At 37.7% G+C, this 25,270-nt stretch overlaps 1 protein-coding gene across 1 annotated transcript in view; it reads left to right on the top strand.

The window, feature by feature from the left end:
• Positions 1–21,017: 21,017 nt before the first annotated feature.
• Positions 21,018–25,270, top strand: part of MS3_00000980 (uncharacterized protein) — a 61,359-nt gene continuing 57,106 nt past the window's right edge. Inside the window, exons 1-2 of the mRNA XM_051208537.1 lie at positions 21,018–21,058; positions 24,366–24,851. Of these exons, the coding sequence (XP_051075559.1) occupies positions 24,462–24,851 (390 nt within the window). The 5' untranslated portion in view covers positions 21,018–21,058; positions 24,366–24,461. The remainder of the gene's footprint in view (positions 21,059–24,365; positions 24,852–25,270) is intronic.

Here is a 25,270-nt window from a genome sequence, read left to right as displayed (position 1 = left end):
CAACGGAGAATTGTCGTCATAAAGGGTTTCAGCCAGTTTCCTTTCCTTATTTTTTTGATCGATATTGATGATAAATATTGAGTGATCGTCAGTTAGGTGTTAGCCGTCCAGGAATCGATATCTGAATAATGTTCATTCTTTTTAATGCATATTACCACCTACTACGATTTTTCGCATTGAGCGTTTTCATAATTTGTACAGATAACTTGTTGAAATATCTAGATGACAGGAACAGGTAGCCCAAATATTCAAGTTATAACATCTAATCTTAGGAAATAGTTGGTGAAATATTCATTCGTCTACTACATAGCTCTATAAAGGCAAATAGAATCTGGAGGTTGATTTCTTCTGTTATTAACAAACATTAATTGTAAAATTACCAGTTAGATAGTCTGCATTTATATGATATAAGACATTCACAGGATTTTTTTATTCAAGTATAATATTGACCGTATCATGGTCCGATTACGAAATAAGTTGCCTCAAAGAAACTGTTATGTGCTGCTATACTGGAGTTTTTATAATAGTTTAGAAATATAGGTTAATTTGATTGACTTTGAGGGTTTGTAACGAAAAAGGTTACCATATAATTTTGACCTAATTGACAAATCGAAATGCAATCATCACAAAAAAAACGATTTTAATCTTATAGGGGATTTATGGATATTATAGTAATTTAATAGTTGAATTCATGAGTCAATTGAAGGTAGAGCAAGAGTTACTCTTGCTTGGTGAAAATTTGTCGGGCGAGAGGGGGGTGGAACTAATTCAATGAACTCAACTATTAAATTACTATAATACCCACAAAACCCCCTTCTGATTATAATTATCATATGCTCCCCAGTGACTGACTTTAAGAGGTATTTCCTGGAGTTCTAGTGTGAAGCAGTGACCAGTGGAGTGAGATTGCAACTCAATGAACATAATGCTGGACAATGGTTCAATTTCTTGGATTAGTTGAAATTAGACATTAACACTGTCTGTTGGATGCCGGCCTGCTCAGTGGTCTAGAGGTTAAGCGCTCGCGCACCAGACTGATAGGTTCCAGGTTCGAATCTCGTGGAGAGCGAGATCGTGGAAGTGCACTGCTGAGGATTCCCACAATAGGATGAAACGGCCGTCCATTGCTTCCAGATTATTCATGATGGTCTATCATCAATTAACTCCGCCTGTAGCTCTTCTAGAGTTACTGCTGGTCCCAAGCCTGGGTAAAGGAGGAAGGTTGGGCATGGGGTTAGCGTCCCCATCCCGTAGAAAACTAACTCGCTAAAAAAACGCTTACCAGAAGGAACAATTCAAACCATTTTAACTCTGCCCTGGGAGTTAGAAGGTCTTCATTTAGAAGAATTATGACGCTTCATGGTGAAAGCCGAGTTCCTTCGGAAGCCGCGAGGCCGATGCCCCTTCTAACAACCAGAGCAAACATTTTTGTAGGTACATGAAACTTCCGAACAATGTGGGAGACCGGGAAGACCAGTCAAATAGCAACGGAAATGAGGAGATACAACTTGGCAGTACTGAGAATCAGCGAAACCCACTGGACCCAAGCTGGACAGAAAAGGCTTAATACAGGAGAGATGCTGGTATACTCCAGTCACGAAGAGGATAATTCTCTACACACTCAGGGAGTCGCTCTTATGCTGTCCAAAGTAGCACGAAATGCACTTGTAGGATGGGAATCTCATGGATCCAGAATCACCAAAGAATCATTCAAAACAAAAAGGAGGGGATTTTAATGAATATTATCCAATGTTATGCAGCCACCAATGATAGCAACGACGACATTAAAGATCAATTCTACGAGCGGCTGCAGTCAATCATAGAGAAATGCCCAAGAAAGGACCTCACCATTCTGATGGGAGATTTAGATGCCAAAGTCGGAATAGACAACACCCGATATGAAGATATTATGGGACGACATGGGCTGGCAGAGAGAAACGAAAATGGAGAAAGATTTGCAAATCTATGTGCATTCAACAAATTGGTCATAGGAGGCACAGTATTTCCACACAAGCGTATACACATGGCTACATGGATCTCACCGGACCACACTACAGAGAAACAGATAGATCATATTTGCATCAACAAAAAGTCCGAAGGACAATGGAAGATGTGAGAACCAGGAGAGGTGTTGACATAGCTTCAGATCACCACCTAGTTGTAACCAACTTAAAACTGAAGCTGAAAAAGAACTGGACAAGTGGACAAACAGCACCACAAAGGTTCAATACAGCCTTCCTTCGAGATACTGACAAAATCAATAAATTCAAGATAGCTCTCAACAACAGGTTCCAAGCCTTTCAAGATCTACTGAAGGAAGAAGAAACTACTATGGATGACAACTGGAAAGGCATCAAACAAGCATTAACTTCAACGTGTCAAGAGGTTCTGGGCCTATTCAAACACCATCATAAGGAGTGGATCTCTATAGAAACTCTGGGCAAGATCAAAGAAAGGAAGAACAAGAAGGCAGCAATTAACTATAGCCGAACACGAGCAAATCAAGTCCAAGCAAAAGCTGAATACACAGAAGCAAACAAGCAAATGAAGAAGAGCATTAAGGCCGACAAGTAGAAATATTGGGAAGAACAAGGAACGACGGCAGAAAGAGCCGCAAGAGAAGGAAATATGAAACAGCTTTACGATACAACGAAGAAACTAGCAGGGAAATACAGTAAACCAGAGAGACCGGTCAAATACAAAGAAGGCAAGCCAATCACCGAAATTCAACAACAGCCGAACAGATGAGTAGAGTACTTTGAGGAACTCCGGATAAGGCCGGCTCCAATGAATCCACCGGACATCGAAGCAGCACACATAGATCTTCCTATAGATGTCAACCCACCAACGAAGGAAGAAATTAGAATGGCCGTCAGACAAATCAAGAACGGGAAAGCAGCAGGACCCGACAACATACCAGCTGAAGCACTGAAATCGGACATCGAAGCAACCACAAGCATGCTTTAACTTCTTTTCAAAAAGATTTGAGAGGAGGAACAAGTGCCGATGGACTGGAAAGAAGGACACCTCATCAAGATTCCAAAGAAAGGAGATCTGAGCAAATGTGAAAACTACAGAGGCGTTACACTACTATCAATACCAGAGAAGGTCTTCAACAGAGTGTTGCTGAACCGGATGAAAAATGCGGTAGACGCCCAACTTTGAGATCAACAAGCTGGATTCCGTAAGGATCGGTCGTGCACAGATCAAATTGCAACACTACGGATCATCGTCGAACAATCAGTTGAATGGAACTCGTCACTTTACATCAACTTCATTGATTATGAAAAGGCATTCGACAGTGTAGATAGGAGGACATTATGGAAACTTCTTCGACACTACGGAGTTCCTCAGAAGATTGTCAATATTATCCGGAACTCATACGACGGACTACAATGCAAAGTTGTGCATAGAGGATAGCTGACAGATGGATTCAAGTAAGGACCGGAGTCACACAAAACTGTTTACTCTCTCCTTTCCTCTTTCTTCTGGTGGTCGACTGGATTATGAAGACCTCGACATCTGAAGGAAAACACGGAATACAATGGACAGCTCAGAATCAATTAGACGATTTGGACTTCGCAGATGACCTAGCCCTCCTATCGCATACACACGAACAGATGCAGATAAAGACAGCCAGTGTAGCAGCAGTCTCTGCATCAGTAGGCCTCAGCATACACAAGGGGAAAACCAAGGTCGTCAAATACATTTCGGAAAACAGCAATTCAATCACTCTTGATGGCGAAACTCTGGAAGATGTAGAGTCCTTCACATACCTAGGAAGCATCATCGATGAACAAGGTGGTTCAGATGCAGACGTATAGATGAGGATTGGCAAAGAAAGGGTCTCATTCCTACAATTGAAGAACATATGGAACTCAAAACAACTGTCTCTCAACCAATATCAAAGTCACAATCTTCAATACCAACGTCAAGGCAGCTCTACTGTATGGAGCTGAAACTTGGAGAACTACAGCAACCATCATCAAGAAGGTACAAGTATTTATAAATAGTTGTCTACGCAAGATACTCAACATCCATTGGCCAGATACCATCAGCAACAGCCTTCTGTGGGAGAGAACAAACCAGCTTCCAACTGAAGAAGAAATTAGGAAAAGACGATGGAAGTAGTGGATAGGACATACAGTACGGAAATCATCAGACTGCATCACGAGACAAGCCCTAACTTAGAATTCTGAAGGGAAGAGGAAAAGAGGAAGGCCTAAAAACACATTACTTCGGGAAATAGAAGCAGATATGAAAAGGATGAATAATAACTGGAAGGAGCTGGAAAGGATTGTCCAGGACAGGGTTGGATGGAGAATTCTGGTGAGCGGCCTATGCTCATCAACGAGAAGTAACAGTCGTAAGTAAGTAAGTAAGCAAGTAAGTAAGTAAGTATATGAGGAATATAGATATCGTAGGCTCTTTCTATATTTGATAACAATGTGAATATTCGAAATGCTTTTGTTTGATTAGCGTGCTCGGTTTTTTACGAAATTTACAGCACTAAGTGGCTGAAATCATGTTATAATTACTAAACTCAGTATTAGTTGGCTAAAAACAAATAGGAATTCATGGGTTCAGACTTTCGCCCATGAGTTCTTATCAATAAACTATGTCGACATTCATGTGAAGTCTCATAATTCTTGAGGAATCGAAACTGTGTCGCTAAGTTGTAGATAGAGATAGTGTTACTGAGCTTTTTGAGCGGTGAAACATTCTATGGATCTATTTAAATCGTTGCCTCATTTTAAGACATTAATTATTTATTTACACCTGTTACTTCTCGTGGAGGAGCATAGGTCACTCACCAACATTCTTCATTCAACCCTGTCCTGGACAATCCTTTCCAGTTCTTTCCACTTGCTATTCATCCTTTCCATGTCTGCTTCCAATTCCCGACATAGCGTGTTCTTCGGTCTTCCTCATTTCCGTTTCCTTTCACGATTCCAAGTCAGTGAATGCTTCGTGATGAGGTTTGGTGATTCCTGTAATGTATGTCCTATCCACCAACTGCATCGTCCTTTCTTAATTTCCTCTTCATCTGAAAACTGGCTTGTTCTCTCCTACAGTAGGCTGTTGCTGATGGTATCCGACCAATGGACATTGAGTATCTTACGAAAACGATTGTTTATAAACACGTGAACATTTTTGATTATCGTTGCAGCAGTTTTCAAATAGTTCTAGCCCCTTTTAGTAGAACTATCTTGACTTTCGTATTGAAGATTATGATGTTAGTTTGAAGACGGTTGTTTTGAGTTCCATATGTTCTTCAATTGTAGGGATGCGACTCTTGTTTTGTCAATCAATACCTTTATATCTTCATCGGATCCTCCTTGTTCATCGATGCTACTGACCAGGTACATGAAAGTTTTCACATCATCCATAGCTTTTCTAGATGAGTTGGAAACTTTCACATAACCTCAAAATTAAGACTATTAACAATGAGATGCATACCACTGTATTGAAGTCATAGTGTCTAGTGCCATGTCAAGCTTACATGGGTTATTAAAACTTCTGAACAGACCAATTATTTTATTCTTATTGAGTCACATTTTGACCTTATCAAGTATTCACTAATACCTGATGTCATCATGTTATGAATGTCATAGTGTAGTGAACACGAACACCAGTAGGGAACAATCGAATCTGGCGGGGGGCGGGATCGTGGATGCGCATTGCTGAGGACGAAACGACCGTCAAGTGCTTCCAGGTTTTCATGGTGATCTAGCTTCAATTGACTCATGATTTCTAAGAATCTCCACAGAACCCATTCTGATGGTAGGAACCTACTTAATACAAAATTACAGGACTTGTTAATAAAATCTAACAATCATAAAGTAAATGCTTAATTTGCAAAATGTCCACCAATTGTCTCAAAATGACCCAGACCTCATTATTCTTGCATTTTCATACAAATTGCATTCTGTTCCGATTCTTTACTGTTCGATCCTCTTGTCTCTCTGTTGCCAGACCTTCTGTTTATGACTAACATCATATATTACTTATGTCAATATAAGTAGCACACATCACAATAGTATCCTTCTTAATTTCTATCAATCGATTAAAACAAACGAAGTTTACATTTATATTATGAAGTCTGGTATAATCAATGAGCTGAACTAATAGCGAGTTAAGATAAACGTTTAATGTTAGTTACATTTTGCTTATTAATTCATTCATGGTGAACGTGAAATTTGTTTCTGTGTAATGTGAAAAAATATAGTTTTCCATCAAACATTTAATAGTCATTTCCAAAGTTGAGATCATAAGTCAATTGAAGCTAGACTACCATGGAAAACTTGGGAACACTGAATGGCTGTTTCGTCCTATTGTGAGACTCCTCAACAGTGCGCATTTAATTGTCAATTTCTATTTCGAATTATTTCATTTCACTGGAATATTTTTCTGTCTAGAATATCAACTTTGATTATAAACATGTAAATTATCGAGTATTTAATTCCATTAGCTTCGAAATTGTTTAAACTAAATGATTGTTTAAAATAACTTTTTTACGAGGAAAGATTAAAATTTAGAAAAAAAACCTATGAATACTTATCATCTTCATTCAAGTATAGTCTCCAAACACAATCACTGTACACGTTACTATCAACAATCAGTATATCAGAATAGTCAATCAAGTATATTCTGTTGCTTTCACATTCCTATATACTCAAACATTCACATCATTATGTGTATAAGTTACAAGATCACAATGTGTCATGAATGATAGATGTTACTAAGTACAATTTATAGTACATTTGTGATGTGAAGTTGAGAAATAAGTTTATAGTTAATTAAGTGTAATTTATCATTTGAGGGACGAGTATAATTTGCAACAATACGTTCTGTTCTAATTCATGGCTGCAAAACGTGGCCATTAAGATTAGAGAATACTCGTAGTCTACTAGTATTTGATCACAGATATCTTAGAAATATTACCAGCAACTGCTAGTATCACAAGGTAATTAATAGTGAGGTTAGACACAGGGTATTATGGAATGATGGTAAATCAGTTGATGACGTTGCGAATCTGCATTGACTGAGATGGTTGAACCACGTGTCACGTATGCTTAACCACCGATCACCACGACGTGCAATGCTGAATATTGTTGTGGATAGTAGGAAGAAAGTTAGAGGCGGCCAAACCAAAACATGGCATCAATGCTTGAAGTCACTAACTTCTAGTCAGTCATGTTGTTAGATGCAGACTACTTGGGTGGGGTGTGCATGACTATCGTAACCAATGGTTGGAGATCGTGGGTGACATGGCTCTGAATCGATCACAATGGTGTAGGTGTATACACTCTTTGTCTTCCCTTATACTATGAGATTAAAATTGCTTTTTATCTTTCGACGTGCTAATTCTTTCTTCCTGTAATATATTCTTATACAAAATCTCTCTTTTATATATTACTATCATTTAATTAACGACTTCTATGAATTTGGTATTCATCTTGTCGTATTAATGATGTGTGGCAACTTTGATCGATTCATATATGTGCCTGGTCGTACTGTGGTGTGGGTAACTTATATTCACATAAGTAGTATATAACGGTGGTCCGACATAGAATGTATTTCAGTAGAAGGTCGATGAGGAAAGAACGGGAACGGAACGCGATTGGTATGAAAACGTATGAACAATGAAATCTGAGATAATGAGTTGATGTTTGCACCAGGAAAAGTCAAGTTTGATATGATGGATTGATATTTTGCAAATTAACGATTTACTATATGGTTTCTCAGATTTTATTGAGATGCTCTGTAATGTCGTGTCAAGTACAGTCGATTGTTTCCATTTGTGTTCTTTTTCATTACAGTACGTTGTAGTTGACTGACTGTCTGAGTACAGTTTGTAAATGGAAAAAAGATATTCAAGGAGTAAATGAGTGAAATGAAGGCATACAAATCCTATTGGTGAATCAGAGAACAAAACAACCCTCAATGGTTAACAGTGAATATGGAATTTTCCATGATTCGATTGATACTTTTGATAATTCAGTGATGTAATGTATCGAATTTACTAGTTGTAAAATGAAATTTATAGGTCCTGGGTTCGAATCCTGCGAGGCAAGGTTGCGGATCCGCACTGCTGATGTGTCTCACAATAGGACGAAACAGCCGTCCAGTGCTTCCAAGTTTTCCATGGCGGTCTATCATCAACTGACTCATGATCTCAGCCATTGAAATAAAATTTATCTTCAATAAATCATATTGGCGAGACTATAATTTATGGATAACCTTTGGGCGACGCTAGGCTGACCTTGAGAGTGTCCACCTGATAACTAGGATTAAATGAGGGTTACAAATTAGTGTGAGAAATTCGAATGATGATTTACAGCTGATGGTCAAGATAAGAAATTAGATTTCGAGGGGGTATTCATCACGAACTGACATCAGCTGTAATGCCAAGTCTCTATTTAGCCAAATGGATGAGAGAATTTCGCGCCAAAATCCAAAAACCAAATCTGATTGGTTCGTCCATAAATCATAGTCTCACTATGTTCTACATCAATTTGATATCTAGTTTAATGTGATACAAATGGTTCAGTCAAGTGGGATAGAACTATACCAACTATGTAAACTAATTACAAATTAAATTATATTCACAAATCTCCATTTTTAAAAGGATATAGCTACTACTTCCACAAGGAATATCATGTAAAAAACTGTTTAAATCACGAACCTGTCTAATTTAAACAATAACTGGAATCATGGAAGTACTGGATTGTCGTTTCTGCTCAGTACGAGTCTCTTCAGTATTGCACATCCATAATTTTACAAATGGAAATCGAATCTATGGCCTTCGGTCTCGAGCTCAAATGCATAACCCCTAAACCATTGAGACGAGATACAACAGTAGTGTGTAGATCTGTTCCTAATCAGTTTGCAATATTGAGTGACTATCTGTCCATGTTTTAAGTGATTATGTTCCTCACACTCAACTTGGTTGAACTCCAATGGTCATGACTTCTCATTAGAACTCGAAGCTAGTCACTGGTGAGCACATGATAATTATCAATATAGAGATCTGGAGATCATTGAATTATATCGAGTTCATCAACCAATTTAAGTTAAATAAACATTTAAAACCTGAATCCCTGCTCAGTGGTCTAGAGGTCTTGGATTCAATCCTCCGTAGAAGGATCATTTAGGCACGTTGTTATGATGTCTTATATTAAACTGAAACAGTCATTCAATACTTTCAATATTTCAATGATGATCTAACTTAAGTTGATTCATGATCTCAATAAAATTCAACAATCTCTCCAACCATCATACTGTCTGTTGAGTCGGCTTTTTGAGAACTGCAACGGAGCCTCCAGAGGCCCTAAAGGAGCCGAGGAGTCCTAGCCAATCAGCGCATGATGGAGCTATCTAGAATGTCAACGTAGTGTTCTACTATTGGTCAGTAGCATAATATGTCTTTTAGCGGATTGGCTAAAACATGATGTTGATTTAACAAATGTTAACATCTATAAATACCCGTGTTTTCTGTACAAAAACGAAACTTGGAGTAAAGTGTTTCTCTCATACTTTGTGTTTTCTTTCTGGTGTTCAGGTCGCTGTATAGTTCTAGCGTGCGGGTTATCCGAATAGCTTAGGGAACAAATATAACGTCCAATCAGCAAGACATAACACTGTCAAAAGTTTTAATGAATTCACAGGATAAAAGGCAATATTATATTATCTTTTTAAAAAGAAAGAAAAGAAAATTATTATAATTAGCCTATTTATTGAACTGCCAAAAGAAGACAATCTTGAGACAGAACTTGGTTATTTTTTGTTTCCATGGTTCAACTGTCAAGGAGTATTTAAAAAAAAAGTTTTTTCTTATTATTTGTAATCTACTGTCAGTAAAATTTCACATTGACATTGCTATCTAAATGTCAATAGTATATCTCTATAGATAAGTAATGATAATGCATACATATGTATATATGTGAAAACTACAATGTCAGTTTGATTTTACCTTGGGTAACAGGATTGGAATTTCTAATTCAATGGAAATCGTATGTATTTGAAACCAACACCAACCTACTAACATATACACATGTTAGTTCTTCTTCTTCTTCTTATTTTTGTTCTAATAAAATGTATGAACTGAATAAACAATATTAAACCTCATGTAATCATATTGACAGTTGAACACAGATTTATAAATTGAAGAGATTTGCCTGACACATCAAAATGATCATCTTGAATTTTGATAAACAACACTATAATTTCAATGGCTAAGATCATGAGCCAATTGAGGATAGGTTACTTATGACGGTTAATCCTCGTGAAGGAGCACAGGGCGCTCACCAGAATTCTCCATCCAACCCTGTCCTGGACAATCCTTTCCAGCTCCTTCCAGTTATTATTCATCCTTTTCATATCTGCTTCTATTTCCCGAAGTAATGTGTTTTTAGGCCTTCCACTTTTCCTCTTCCCTTCAGGATTCTAAGTTAGGGCTTGTCTCGTGATGCAGTCTGATGATTTCCGTACTGTATGTCCTATCCACTACTTCCATCGTCTTTTCCTAATTTCTTCTTCAGTTGGAAGCTGGTTTGTTCTCTCCCACAGAAGGCTGTTGCTGATGGTATCTGGCCAATGGATGTTGAGTATCTTGCGTAGACAACTATTTATAAATACTTGTACCTTCTTGATGATGGTTGCTGTAGTTCTCCAAGTTTCAGCTCCATACAGTAGAGCTGCCTTGACGTTGGTATTGAAGATTGTGACTTTGATATTGGTTGAGAGACAGTTGTTTTGAGTTCCATATGTTCTTCAATTGTAGGAATGCTGTCCCTGCATCTGAACCACCTTGTTCATCGATGATGCTTCCTAGGTATGTGAAGGACTCTACATCTTCCAGAGTTTCGCCATCAAGAGTGATTGGATTGCTGTCCTCCATATTGTATTTGACGACCTTGGTTTTCCCCTTGTGTATGTTGAAGCCTACTGATGCAGAGACTTCTGTTACATTGGCTGTCTTTATTTGCATTTGTTCGTGTGTATAGGATAAGAGGGTTAGGTCATTTGCGAAGTTCGCCTATAGCTCTTCTAGAATTATTCCCGGTCCCAAACCCGGATAGTGGTGGAGTGTTGAATATGGGGTTAGCGACCCTATCCTTTAAAAAACTAACTCGGTAAAAAAACACTTATTCATTGTTAGAAAAATCTATATTTATTTGGAAATAAATAATCTCCACTTAAATAGACATAGAAACACTAAAAGAAAACAAACATATTTAACTTTACCATCTTTTACCTTGATTAAAATCATCAGTTATATTCTATGAATAAGTAAAATAAAGAAAAAAAAAGAAAAATGAACAACAAGAAAATCTCTACGAAATAAAACAAGAAATTCTTTCTTTCTTTTTTTTACTCTTATATTTGTTCAAAGTAAACGTTGAAAGTTAGTTGAGAGGTGGAAAGTGGTGGAAGATAGGGAATAAAAAAATTAAAAAATAAATATTCTATGAATAGTTGAAATATAGAAAATAGAGGAGGGGGGAGAGATCTATCATCCTATCATATTACTTTCCCTTTCTCTCTCCCTCTCCTCCCCCACTCTCTCTCTCGCTTGTATTGTTTCCTATTTCAAATACATACACATATATTTATGCATAAATCATGTCACAATTCCGAAAAAAACTTTTACTAATTTATTTCTTATCTTATAGACCGATACCTATAATTCTGTATGTACAATTACATACGTTTATATATATATATATACCTATACAGGGATTGTTCAGTTGCGTAAAACAATCCTTCATGAAATATAGGATTCTGAACAAATAATAATAATAATTGACGATAGGTCAAGAATTGGAGCGATCAGTAAATGGTAGCACAGTAACAAAACAAAACAAAAAAAGAAATAAATAAAAGAAAAGCTTTGATGGAATCTAACACTTCTGTCTGAAAATGTAGATACATACCATTAGATACATACAATAACAAAATAGTATTAATGATTCATTTCATAAGATCGGAAAGTATTGTGTGGTAACGTAATACTAAAGATAATTTTGTAATAAATAATTGGTACTGCATACATAATATAAATGATGGGTTACTAATACTGTGAATAAAGTTAAAAATGGAATTAACTTGATCGTTCATAAATTTTTATTCAATCTATTCTATCCACTTACATGATTTAGCTTCAATAGTAAATGTATTTTAAAAATTTTGTTAAAACTAATATGATTTATTTAAACACATAGATATTTGTACAAAGAGGCACAGAATACATATACACCACACAAGTCACATGATTTGTATGAGGGCCGGGATACTGTTCGGGTGTCCAGATGGAAGTAGGTGGTTTTCTTAGGAGATCACATCTGGAGACTTTGACCTAAAGGTCTGATCCACAAGACAGTGGAATAACGTTAGGAAATGCAGACCAATGGTAACCGGAAATCAATAATTGATTCATACTCCATTTGTTCCGTCAGGATCCTGGAGTGCATGTGCAGTCTTGGTTTGGAATCAGGGTTTCCCAACCAACTCCGGACATTCGCTTTCCGTCCTCCCAATTTTGTAAGCAACACTCCCTCTACAAGAGGTCAGTGAGTTGGACTTCCCTGGCGGTGGTTGTATGCTAAAATAAATCTTATATATACTAAAAATCGATTGCTCATCTAAAATACATCATTATTAAAATCACCAATTAGTATATCAGAATAGTCAATCAAGTATATTCTGTTGCTTTCACATTCCTATATACTCAAACATTCACATCATTATGTGTATAAGTTACAAGATCACAATGTGTCATGAATGATAGATGTTACTAAGTACAATTTATAGTACATTTGTGATGTGAAATTGAGAAACAAGTTTATAGTTAATCAAGTGTAATTTATAAATGGGGAAAGATATTGAACGAGTAAGTGAAAGGAATGAAAGCATACAACTACAATGTAAAAGCATCATGAACTGCTTTCGGTGAGACTATAATGTATGGACGACCTTTGAGCAACGCCAATGTGACGTTCTGAGTGTCTACCTACTTACTACTGCTAAATGAGGGTTATAAAGCAGTTTGAAGAATAAGGATTATGATTCACAGTTGATGATTGGGGTCGGGGATTAAATTTACGGTTTTTAATCACAAACTGACATCATCTAAAATACTAAGACGCAATATGGCCAGATGGATGAGTGAATTTCGCGCCAAAATTCGAGACCTGTTATTTTATACCTGATTGGTTCGTCCATAAATTATAGTCTAGCAGTAAATAACTTAAAACCCATAAATCAACTGAACTGCATTTGGTAAAATATTTATTGGTGTTACATGTCCATCTTATACTGTGATTTTCCTAAACTACTATTAAACAGAAATCAGATTCAATAAGTTAAAACCTACAAGTTAATCTTAAGTAGTTAGGGTAAATCGTCAGGAAGGCCCGACTTCGTTTTCGTATTAGTTGGTACTCTTTGATAATCCTTAAGTGTAATCTTGAAGGGATTACTGCTCTATTTGTTGTTCGAACAGGCTTTTATTTTTAAATGTCAAATTTAAAATTATTATTCCCAAGATATTCCAGTTGTCACTTTGACAATGACTGAATTGAGTGTTAACTTCGCAGACATGTCAGTCCCCTTAAAATAGTATTTGTCCTTCTTGAACTAATGCTAACTAGCCCGAAATTCCAAATCTGGGGCTTCCTGTCGATTTTATTTAATCAACTAATACTTGAAGATGGAGTCTGTGGTGTGTAATCATGGTGAAATACGATTTATGATGTCCTGTCAGCATCAGGGATTAATCAGATACAACTTTACTCATTACTCAGAACACAATCAACGAAGACAAAGCAATATAGCTACTCATAAAATTAAGGCAGATACTACAATTAGATCTGTAAAAAGTATAGGAATTCCCTGAGCAAGACGTGAAAGACCAACGTGTGCAATTTCTCGCAGTATTAAAGGCACTGTCATGTGATTTCATCAAGTGCATTACACACAGTATTTTTACTGGTGATGTTTACCAACATTTTGACACTTTAAAAAATGCTGTCCTTAAATGTGGAGACGTAAACAATCGACAAAGGTTAGGCAAGCTTTTCCACAAAACAGAATTCCGACACGGCTCAGCATCAGAAATGTTGCTATATATGAGAGAGGTCATTGGTCAACAAACCTTTGACGAGGGCTTGTTTAAGTTGTTATCCTTGTCTAAGACTCCCCAATAGGTAAATGAGGGTCTTGTTTCATTCCGAAATCACACCGTAGACGGACTCATTGCATCTGTTGACCGGATTCGGAAGATCACCATAGCCCCAAGCACCGAGGTTTATACTCTCACAAAAGGAAAACGTCAAACGACACAAAATAATATTGCAGATCTTCGTAGAACTCTCACTCCATTTCCTAACACTCATCGTAATCTATGACGTTCCAAAACTTTTAAGGAAGTCATTCATGAAAGGGATTTATTTCTAGGCCTAGAGAAGCAGATGAGTCTGATTGGTGTTGGTGCCATAACAAGTATGGTAAGTCTTCTAGAAATCGAAGGATATCCCACAGTTTACCCAATCTTAAACCTTCTGTCATGAGAAATAATTCAGGAAGCCTTTCCACCAGCATGCGTAGATAGCATCCGTAGCCTGCGGACATGGTCGTTCGTTACAAGTTACTGATGTGATGACCAAAGTTCGATATTTCACCATCCAATCAGGAACTCGACATTTGACTTTTCACTTTCTAGATGTTACTGGCAAAACTTCTAGTGAAAGCTGATTGGATAATATGCTTTACAATGTTTTCAGAACCTTTCTTGGCTTTTTTCGAGGGGTTTTCTGGATCTCCCCGACAACATGTATGTGTTTTGTGTTGAATATATTACCATCTACCCAGCCTAAGTATGTTCTTCAGAATTGTGGAACGTTATGCTGCTAGTTGTCACAACAGGACGAGTCAGTGTAGACTATGTTGTGAATTCACGTAAGATCTTATAGATTTGCCTGTCGTATGACAAACCTACAATTTCGATATCAAGTCTGTAGCGGTAAATAGATCCTTAAAGTCATTAGCTCTGTAAGTCTTCGACATTTGATTCTGACTACATTTGTTTTAATGGACTCACCTGGATAAAGGTGCTTGGCGACTCATGATAACCAGATCATGATTGGGAAGGCCGTGCTCAACTCCTCCTACAACCGCCAGTCCGTTTTCGATATATTGATAACCTATCAAACATATCTTCTAACCTCCTTGCTTCTGACTTTTGATTTCACTGGCTGGGCAGGATTCAATTATGGGAGATGTCATTGCTTAAAGTGTTGTCAAACTACAAATACTTGTGGCATCTTCAGTATGTTCAGCTTCGAAGATAATGTGGTAAGAACTAATATCATTACACTACTCTCTCACCAGAACCACCGTGAAGCTGGTTCAATACCAAATCGAGTGGCATTGTAGCGCACTGGAGGTTAACATTGGAATAACAAAAATCATCCCATTGGGGTCTAATACTACGACAGATAATACATACATTAGGGAAATAATCAAACTGCATCACGAGGCAAGCTCTATCTTGGAATCTTGAACAAAAACAGAAAAGAGAAAGTTCAAAGAACTAGAAGCAAACATCAGAAGGATGAAAAGTAACTGAAAAGGATTGTCCAGGATATAGTTGGACGGAGAATTCTGGTGGGCGGCCTGTGCTTCTCTACGAGGGGTAACAGTCGTAAGCAAGTAAGTAGGTAATGTCAAGGAATAGCCTATTGCCCAAGTGTCACGAGTTCCTAATCTAACTGTATGAAAAATAATTAAATTGAAAATGATGGACTAGCTTTGGTTTTGGAGTGAAGAATTTCATAACACAGTTCTTAGTTATTGATTTGCCCTTCTAACAGTTTACAAGCAATTATTATCTATATTTCGACCAAATTCGGGTATTCTCTCATACACGACGAATCCATTACAACGCTGAGCTATTACATTACTTGCCCACAATAACAATATATTACTGACAGATGGTACACGCTTTTTTTACAGACATAATCTATAATTTACGACGTTGGTTTACAGATAAAATGCTCCCCAAATAAGATTGTTAATTATACCACATCAATAAAAATATATAGTAGTATATTCGTTCAAACGTATTATCGAGTTAATAATTAGGTTTATGAATTAGTAATGTACTATGAGTACACTTTTCATGACCTGTTTCAAAAGTGGCAATGCAACCTTTTTGAGACTTAAAAAAGCACACCAGGTCTAAAATCTTATCTGTGTGACAGAATTGTGATTCCGCTAAGTATTTGTGCAGTACAAGTGTCTAAGAATCTTCTAGTTGTTATAAAGTAAGTATAAAGGGTGCTCTGACCTTGAAGGACGAGCACGTTAGGCTTGTTTCAGGTTCGTTTCAGGCGTAAGAAATTCCACAACTGTGCACTGAAAACGTGATGGTGAAAACAAACTAAACAAAGGAGCAGCGAGGCGTTTGGATATAAACCCTCAACAATGCGATTTGTGGTGGAATATACAGAGGTAAAGTACATTAATAAATAAAAATCACACCAACTTCTATTTCTGGTGTAAAGTGTAACTAAAATGTCTTCAGATAAGAGAGTGCAGTGATAGAGAACAATGATTCGTGGTAATTAACAAGGTTTCAATTCAATGGCGCTGTTCGGGCATGCTTATGTCTTATCTCGAATAATTGCTAATTAGAAGCCAGAAAGTGAAGATGCAATTATCACAACAGTATCATAGGAAGAGGATATAAATAAAAAGTTACATGTTGCTATACAGGCAACATATCTATTCGCTGATGATATTAAATATTCTACGCAAAAAGATGACGGGCCGAAATATATCATTAATTGGTTTATATATAGATGGCCTATCCACAAATACAACGAAACATTGGGCAGTCTACTCACCGACGGAGTTCCCCATCACTCGTCGTCAGGTGCCTAATGTTTTGAAATCAAACAGTCATACCTAAAAGCTCACGTCATAAAGTGATATCCGAGCTGTGTACTGATAAGTTAAGGGTAAGACTAATGAAAATACATGCACGCAGCTACGTCTACTGACCGGATATTGAGGCTCAAAACGAATGATATACCGGAAAATCTTCCTCATGTGCAAAAGTCGATAAAGCATCTCGAAAGACGGAGAAGCAGAGTTTAAGAACAATGACACACCACGGTCGAGAGTGAATGTGAAATCTGCCGGACAAACAAAGCAAATGCAGCCCCCTATTATTATTAGTGCTTTCCCAAATATCCAGAGGTCTATTACATGAAGTCTAAGTCGACTAAAGCTGTCCTGGAGTTGATACGAGTATTCGGCCCCAGAAGATATAGAATACAGTACCGGACCTCAGTTTACTTGGTAATTTTCGAAGTTCAGTGGTGCCGATGCCACTAGGTATATCAAGACACCATCCTGCCACGCAAATTCAAACGGGCAAGTTGAGTTTCATGGACACTCTTGGAAAAGCAGTACTTAAAGTGAAGTGGAGAAAAGTACCATGGGATGTGTTACTAGTCAACAACCATAAGTCGTGATGACGAGTAAGTGAGAGACTAATAAAAATCATTCAAAGAAAGACTATGTGTGATAAATCAAAAATTTAATAAAAACTGATACGTAATGAATGTCACTTGGAAGTCCTGTTTCGGAAAACGTCACATAAAACTGGTAAGTATTCTTCTGTGTATTTAATTCGTGAAGAAAAGTATATATTCAGCAGTATTTTGGTAAGTAATTTAACCCAACAAACCCGCTCAACGAAGTTATATCGCCCTTTTTCAAGCAGCAGTAGTATCTAACTTGGTGAATGTCCGTCTTAAATCCCACAGGGTTCTAAGCCTTTTAGCTGCAACCCCGTGGCAGTTGGTCGTGATTGCAAGATCATGACTCACTGTCACCCCAAGATCCTCGTGAAACCACACCGCGGGTACAGGCACTCCGTATATGTTGTACCTATTTACCTTTGTTTCCCCAAAGTGCATATAGACGCACTTTGCGGCGTTGATAGGCATTAGCCGCCACTTGAACCAACCAGTCACAATACTTAAGTGTGCCCAAAGAGGACATAAATCTGCGCCTCCCGATATTTTTCACCATATCAGTAACATTAGGAATTCAATCATACATAGGAGTTCGTTTCAATACAGTATAAAAGGGAAGGACCGAGGAGAGAAACTTGTAGTGCTCCACAGAGTGCTGGATTCAAGGTGGAGTACTTCGAATTTATGCATACTTTCTGTCCACGACCTAACAGAAAATCTTCAAGCCATTTCAGTAGACGATCGTCAATGCCAAGATCTTCCGGCTCCAAAGACATTCTTCACTCGGATATGTAATATCAACACCTTCTGTTGATATATCCAAAGCGAAATTGGATCTCTACAGTACTACAAATTCCAAGGATTGTTATAAACTGATTTACTTCCTATCCTTATTATCGAAGGACTTAAAAAACTCTTCTTCTCTTTTAGATTTAGTCTTCACACACGATGATGATGTTGGTCAAATGGCTTTTCTCCCACCACTAAGGAGAAGTGACCATGCAGTCATCTTATTTAAACTCATGGCTGAGATTGCCTGTCAAACAGTTGCGTCGCCCTGTCCTAATATATGGAAGGCAGATATAGAGGCAATCAACTCCACAGCAACGGCTGAAAACTGGGAAATCGACTCAAGGGCATCAGTACAAGAGGCATGGACTCTTTTCAGGCAGTCATACAATCGGTTAACTCAAACATAAATACCCTGAACAGTCCCAAAGAAGAAAAAGCACGGCCATCCCTGGATAGGCCGGGATATTCGACGCTTACTAAGACAATAGAAGAAATGCTGGGATGTTGCCATCCGCCTTGGCACATCAGGTACGATGGAACGCTACAGATCAGTAAGAAACAAATGTATAACGAAACTTCAGGAAGCTCAAAGAAAATATCGAATGCAGTTGACACAATCTGCACTCGAGCAGCCCAAGAGAATATTCTCGTACATAAACTACAGAACAAGGATGCAACATTGGATTCCCAACCTAATTAAAGAAGGGAGTGAATCTGAAATGATAGAGGAAGATCAGGAAAGAGCAGAGGCTATGGCTGACTATTTTGAGGCAGTTTTCACTCAGGAACCTCCTCTAGACAAAGAACCAGACCAAAATACAGAGTCTACAAACCACCTGCTCACCGTGGACTTTGATCAAGACGATGTGCTTAAGGCTCTTAGCACTTTAAACATGGAAAAGTCAACAGGACCAGATGAACTGCACCCCAAAATCTTGAGACATATTGCACAATATATCGCGGATCCACTGACTGTGACATTCAATATGTCGCTTGACCAAGGTGTGTTACCTAAGGACTGGAATGAAGCAATCGCCAATCCAGTACATAAAACAGGACCAAGACAACTTCGATCGAACTACAGACCTGCAAGTCTCACCAGTGTTGTAGCTCCATTTCCTTCTTTAAACTCAATTCAATATTCTTCTCAATTACACAGACCGGATTTATTATTATTAATATTCTATTATTATTACTCTAATTTTTTTTTAAATATGGCAAGTATAATGCTAACATTATTGAAAATTGTGTATTATTGCATTTTTTGAAGAAACCCGAAATGGTTTCCTCACAACATTTATGTACCCATAAGATGTTTGTGAATAATAATAATAGTAATAATAATAATGGAAAGAATAGTGAAACGGACTATAATGGCATTTATAGAAGCCAAAAACGTGTTAAACAGAGAACAACATGGTTTTAGAAAGGGTCTATATTGTACAACGAACCTTCCTATAGCAAGGGAGTTCTGGATAAATGCGCTAGACAACGGAAGCACAGTGGATGTTGTCTACATAGATTTCAGTAAGGCTTTTGACAAGGTGCCAACTAATAGACTGATATTGAAGTTGGAAAACCTTGGTATTGCCGGGCCTCTTTTAAAATGGATAAGGGATTTCCTAGTAGGTCGTAGACAAAAAGTAAGAATAAATTCCAGTTGCTCCATCTGGAGACCAGTACTTAGTGGAGTACCCCAAGGTTCAGTCCTAGGTCCTTTACTTTTTATAACGTACGTTAATGATCTTACAAGTATAGTACAGTCTCCAATGTTATTATACGCTGACGATGTAAAAATTTGGCGAGTAATAACTGGAGACAAAGACACATTTACCCTTCAGGCAAACTCACATAATATGATAAACTGGTCTAAAGAGTGGCTGATGCCTATCAACGCGGAAAAGTGTGCCTACGTGCAGTTTGAGGATTCAAAGGTTAACAGTTACAACATAGGGGATGTGCCATTACCCGTAGTCCGGTCTTATTAGGATCAAGGGGTGACAGTGAGTTATGGTCTCAAGACGACGGCCCATTGTCGGGAGGTCGCAGCTAAGGAGTTTGGAACCCTCTGGGCCTCAAAACGGACATCCACCAAGTTAGATACTACCATGTTCACCACAATATACATATCCTTAGTGAGAACTAAGCTTGAGAACTGCGTTCAGGCTTCAAGCCTTTGTTTGAAATATGACTCGGATATCGTAGAAGAAGTACAGAGGGTAGCTACCCGTGCAATTCCAGAACTTCAAGGTTTACCATACAAAGAGAGGCTTGAAAAACTGGACCTCTTTACTCTGCCCTAACTCAGATTATTGGGAGATCTAATTTTGATGTACAGAATACTAAGAAGTGATTTCGGACCTAACTTATTCTCTCTCTCTTTTTCCAACTAGATCGGGACATCTCAGAGAACACAGCAGGCAAGTAGAAAAGCCAAGAACGAACAAACTACCCGTGGCGTACAGGTTTTCACACCGAGTCATCAATACTTGGAACCTGCTGCTCGAAGCAGTGGTGTCCGCACCTTCAATTGACTCTTTCAAGAGAAGACTGGACAGTCACAGAAGCATACTAGAAAAGAAATAACATAGGCTGTAGGCCTTCTGTTCTTACTACACAAATCTGAATCTGAAGTTTGAGGTTTGAAGATTTGCACGCGGCTGTAACAATAGGTGAGTTACATTTCGGCAGGCAGTTTGCTCGGCAACCTGATAAAAGTATGTTTCTCGTAACACTGCGGTTTTGAGGTATAAGCGAAGTAATTTGTTTATGCGGACATTTCACTTAGGTCGAAAGTATGTTTTAAACCTATTTATGTTAAACAGAATCAACTTATATATGTTCGGTGGGAAAATTATGGGTAAAAGAATAATATACTGACGACCATGGGCGACTTATCAGCCAATCAAAAAGCTTTGCCTAATTATAAAACGATTATCAATGCAAATTAATAGAATGGCTGCTTTTATCTCAATAAGCAATGAATATCATTAAGAACCTAGACACACAATCTGCCTTGAAAGCAGGTATGTCACGTAATTTAGCTTGAGCACCATCTAAAATTCGCCTTGCCACTATATAAAAATATCTCCATAGATTTCAAACATTTTGGGGACCAATTGGCAGCATTCAAATACTGCCGATTCTCACTTAGTTGATAATATCATACACGTCAGCTATCGATTTCAATTTATTTATTTCCTTCTTTAAACACAAACAATGGTAGAAGAAGGTACCAAACAAATATACGCCACATAAGTCGTTCGATCTGTGTGAGGGCCGGAATACTACTGTCCGGGCGCCCAGACCGAAAGAGGTAGTTTCCTTAGGGGCAACTCTCCGGGTCCTTGACTTAGAGGTCTGATCCACAAGGCAGTGGAGTAACGTTAGGAGATGCATTTCCATGGTGGCCAGTGACCAACAATAGGTTCATACGCCATTTGTGTCCTTAGGGTCCTAGAGCCCATCTGCACCATCGGTTTGGAATCAGGGTTTTGTAACCCCCCTAGGTGAACGATTTGTGTCCACTGACCCGGTTAAAGCGCCAGACATTGACTTTTCGTTCTCTTAGTTCCGTAACCAAACTCCCACGCAAGAAGGTAGTGAGTAGGAATTTCCTGGCAGTGTTTGTATACGCCTGGTCATGTTCGAGCATTTCGAGATGGAGATCTGACTCTCCTCACTCTCGGCCGTACCAGTGCATTTGCGGGCTATCACCATAATGTCCAGTCCCTGGTAGGTTTGCGTCTGACCTAGAGGTACCTTGTATGATGGAGTGCTGAGGGCAGCAAGTGGAAATGATGAGCTGACGACTCAGTAAGCACATAGAATGCACGTACATTCAGTATCGGAAGCGATTGATAACAATGAGAAATGACACGAGCGTGAAATTTACACAATCTGATAATCGAGACAAGAGGTTGATAGTGTAAGGTTTCGGACGTATGTGCATCACCGCACTTTAAACCTTGAGCGTAATAACTGAGGTATTGTCTTAATTTCGATTGGTCAACTTAAGATCGTTTGTATATTATACTTTTACCGACTCATGTCGACAAATCTGTAAAATTAAATCACTTGAAGTCCCAGGTCTAAAGTAGAGGTTTACAGTTGTTTGTTTTGATTTTTTTCTGTTGACAAGTCGTTCGGTGCTTGCCTTGTCGAAAACCACTGCTCAAATCTAGGTACATAGATTCAATCAGACAATATTAAAAAGATAGGTTTCAAAACTAGTAAAGCGTAACCGCAAACAAACTCCCTCTAAAATAAGACTAATTACAAGCTAATAGAAGCGTCCTTTGATGTAGATTACTATACATATTACCTAGTTTTTTCCGACTGCGTTCGCATTTAAATTATCTAAGGCAATCCACAAAGAGACTGGAGGACGTATTAGAAATAGATCAAATGTATAACACTTGGAAAATAACCAACTATAGGTTCATGAGCCTCCGTAGAATAACAAACAGTTCAAAAATGAGCTTACTTTATTCTCCTTAATATACCTGTTAAACTATATTGTACTGCTAACATACAAAAATTCATACTTTATTCCTTGCTAACACATATTTACCCTTGGTTTAGTTAGTTAATCAAGTATTTGGTTCACTGGCGTTGTTAGGCTTGTGAAATGCTCATCCTCCTCAGACCTAATTTGAGCTTCCAAACATACAATAACCAATACTCCGTTGATTTGCTTGAATATTTATGAGGAGCTTAGTGTATGTTGATCGTTTTAGGCTGTATCACACAAACCATATGATGAAATAAGAAAAGAAAAACCAAACATTATCTAAAAAATAAATTGTTCCAACTGCGAGAAACAGTACACCAGATGAAATGGCCTCCGTTTTCATCTTCGTCTGTATGGAAACTATCTGACTGTCAAACGCCATGATGTATCTTCACTCACATCAATACACGTAGATAATTATGGATACACATTCGACTGTAATAATGTTGAAGTTTTTGATAAAAGAAGACCAGAGAACTTTTAGAAGTTCGACACTCAGGCCAATAAACAATCAGTAATTAAGTTGAAGATGACCCAACATATCAACCAATTTGAAAAAGACTATGGATAAATGTATCAAAAAATCGGTCAAATGGAGAGATCATCAGAACATATATACAGACAACGAAGGGATAAAGGTTAACAATGACCAAGTTCTACAGGACAACGTGAAGTTTGAATACAGCACTTCTACCCGAAGTTTGTGCTGATGGTGTTGTGTAGAAGACTGATCAAAACTTCACAGCTGAATCATCCAGCTCGAAGAGCAAAACTCCACTAAAAATACTCACTGATATTGATGACAAATTCACTGAATCTCATATAGTAGAGAAATAAGTCGTACTGTTTCAATTCTAATATTTTTTTTTACTACTGTAGCAACCGTCATTGCTTAACCAAAGAAAAAACAACTAAATACGATAATACCCAAGTAAGTGCAGTACTAAGAGCTTGCTACCTCTTCACTTCAGATCAGTCTGCCTTTTACCAGCCCCTTCAAGCAAAACTATGTCATTATATACAGATTTTCTAGTTGTGTTATGCGCTATAACATCACACTACTCTGATCACTGATCGTGGTTAACGTATTGACCTCAACTAGGTATTCTCTATCTACTAGCATGGCTCAGGCCAAGAGCCACTAACTTCATGGAATGATGTAACGTTTTAGTTTGACCACCCCGAAATTTCTTGCAACTTGCTTCTACACGAACTAACATCGTCGGTTGAAGTAAGCGGTATTTAGGGATGGGTAACATGTAATAACCACTCTAGGCGATCAAAATTCACAACTGCATCAACCGATATAATACCGTTGTCTAATACCTTTGGTGTAACCTCAATATTACTCATTCGGTCGTTTTGGATTTTGATAACATTCAGTTTTAACAGTTATTTTAACATTGATTTGAGATTAAAGAAGTTACTTTGTACTGTACTGGTTACTCTACTTTTAAAAACGACTAAATACTTTTGTTATTTAAAACTTATTGACTTTCTGTATTATTTAGTATTCAATCCAAATTAAAGAATGTTAGTTATCTCCATAAAACTGTGAACCTTAGATACTGTTCAATCTATTGAATTCGGATTGAAGCTACACAAAAATGCATCCTTGTTATAATTCCTCGTCTATGTTGTCTCCACCTACTGTCACTACTTTTCATTCATCACAGTCATTAAGTTCACCATCCCAATCAGCATATCATCAGTCCTCAACACATGATGTGTCCAAACCAAATTCAAATGAGCAGTATAACCTAGCTCATAGTCGACATCATCTTTATCAAAATGTGATTCTTCCTAGCCCATCTATACAACGTTTTCCTAATTCATCAAGCAATCACTTTACCCACTATTCGCAATCCCATATCCGAACAACTACTTCATATCCTTCTTATGACTGTTATCGGAACAATTCTACACATTCTCAACCGAATATTAGTAGTGGTTTGCCTATTATGGGCTATCCAATTGCACTCAATTCTACAAAAAATGTAAGTTGTGTCCTTCAGCTTCTTAAATAAATTATAGCTCGTATCTGTTAAGGACCGCGCTTTTTAATCACCTCTATTCAATCTGTGAACTAACCTTGACCAATCCTATACGATGGGTTGCTCTTCCTAGATTGCATATGTAATAAAATACAACATGAGGACATGCAAAATGAGGTGTGGTACTGAGATTATTTTTACAGCTAACTGTTATCAACCAAAATATCACTAAAAACCAGAATGCATTAAGTATTTTTCAACCTAGCTTAGAATGCACAACTTTTTGAAATTTCATAGTCTTGGAAATTGTCATTATTTTTAGTTACTGTTAATCGTGTTATCTATTAACTAATGCTGGCCAGTATAAAGTAGTAGATTGTGTTACTGTTTACTCAGTTACCGCAGTCTATCAAATCATAATC

The sequence above is a fragment of the Schistosoma haematobium genome, chromosome 1 (assembly GCF_000699445.3).
Source record: "Schistosoma haematobium chromosome 1, whole genome shotgun sequence".
In the NCBI taxonomy this organism is placed as follows: Eukaryota; Metazoa; Platyhelminthes; class Trematoda; order Strigeidida; family Schistosomatidae; genus Schistosoma; species Schistosoma haematobium.
Note: the sequence above shows the minus strand (reverse complement) of the source record. Positions and strands in the feature narration are given on the sequence as shown.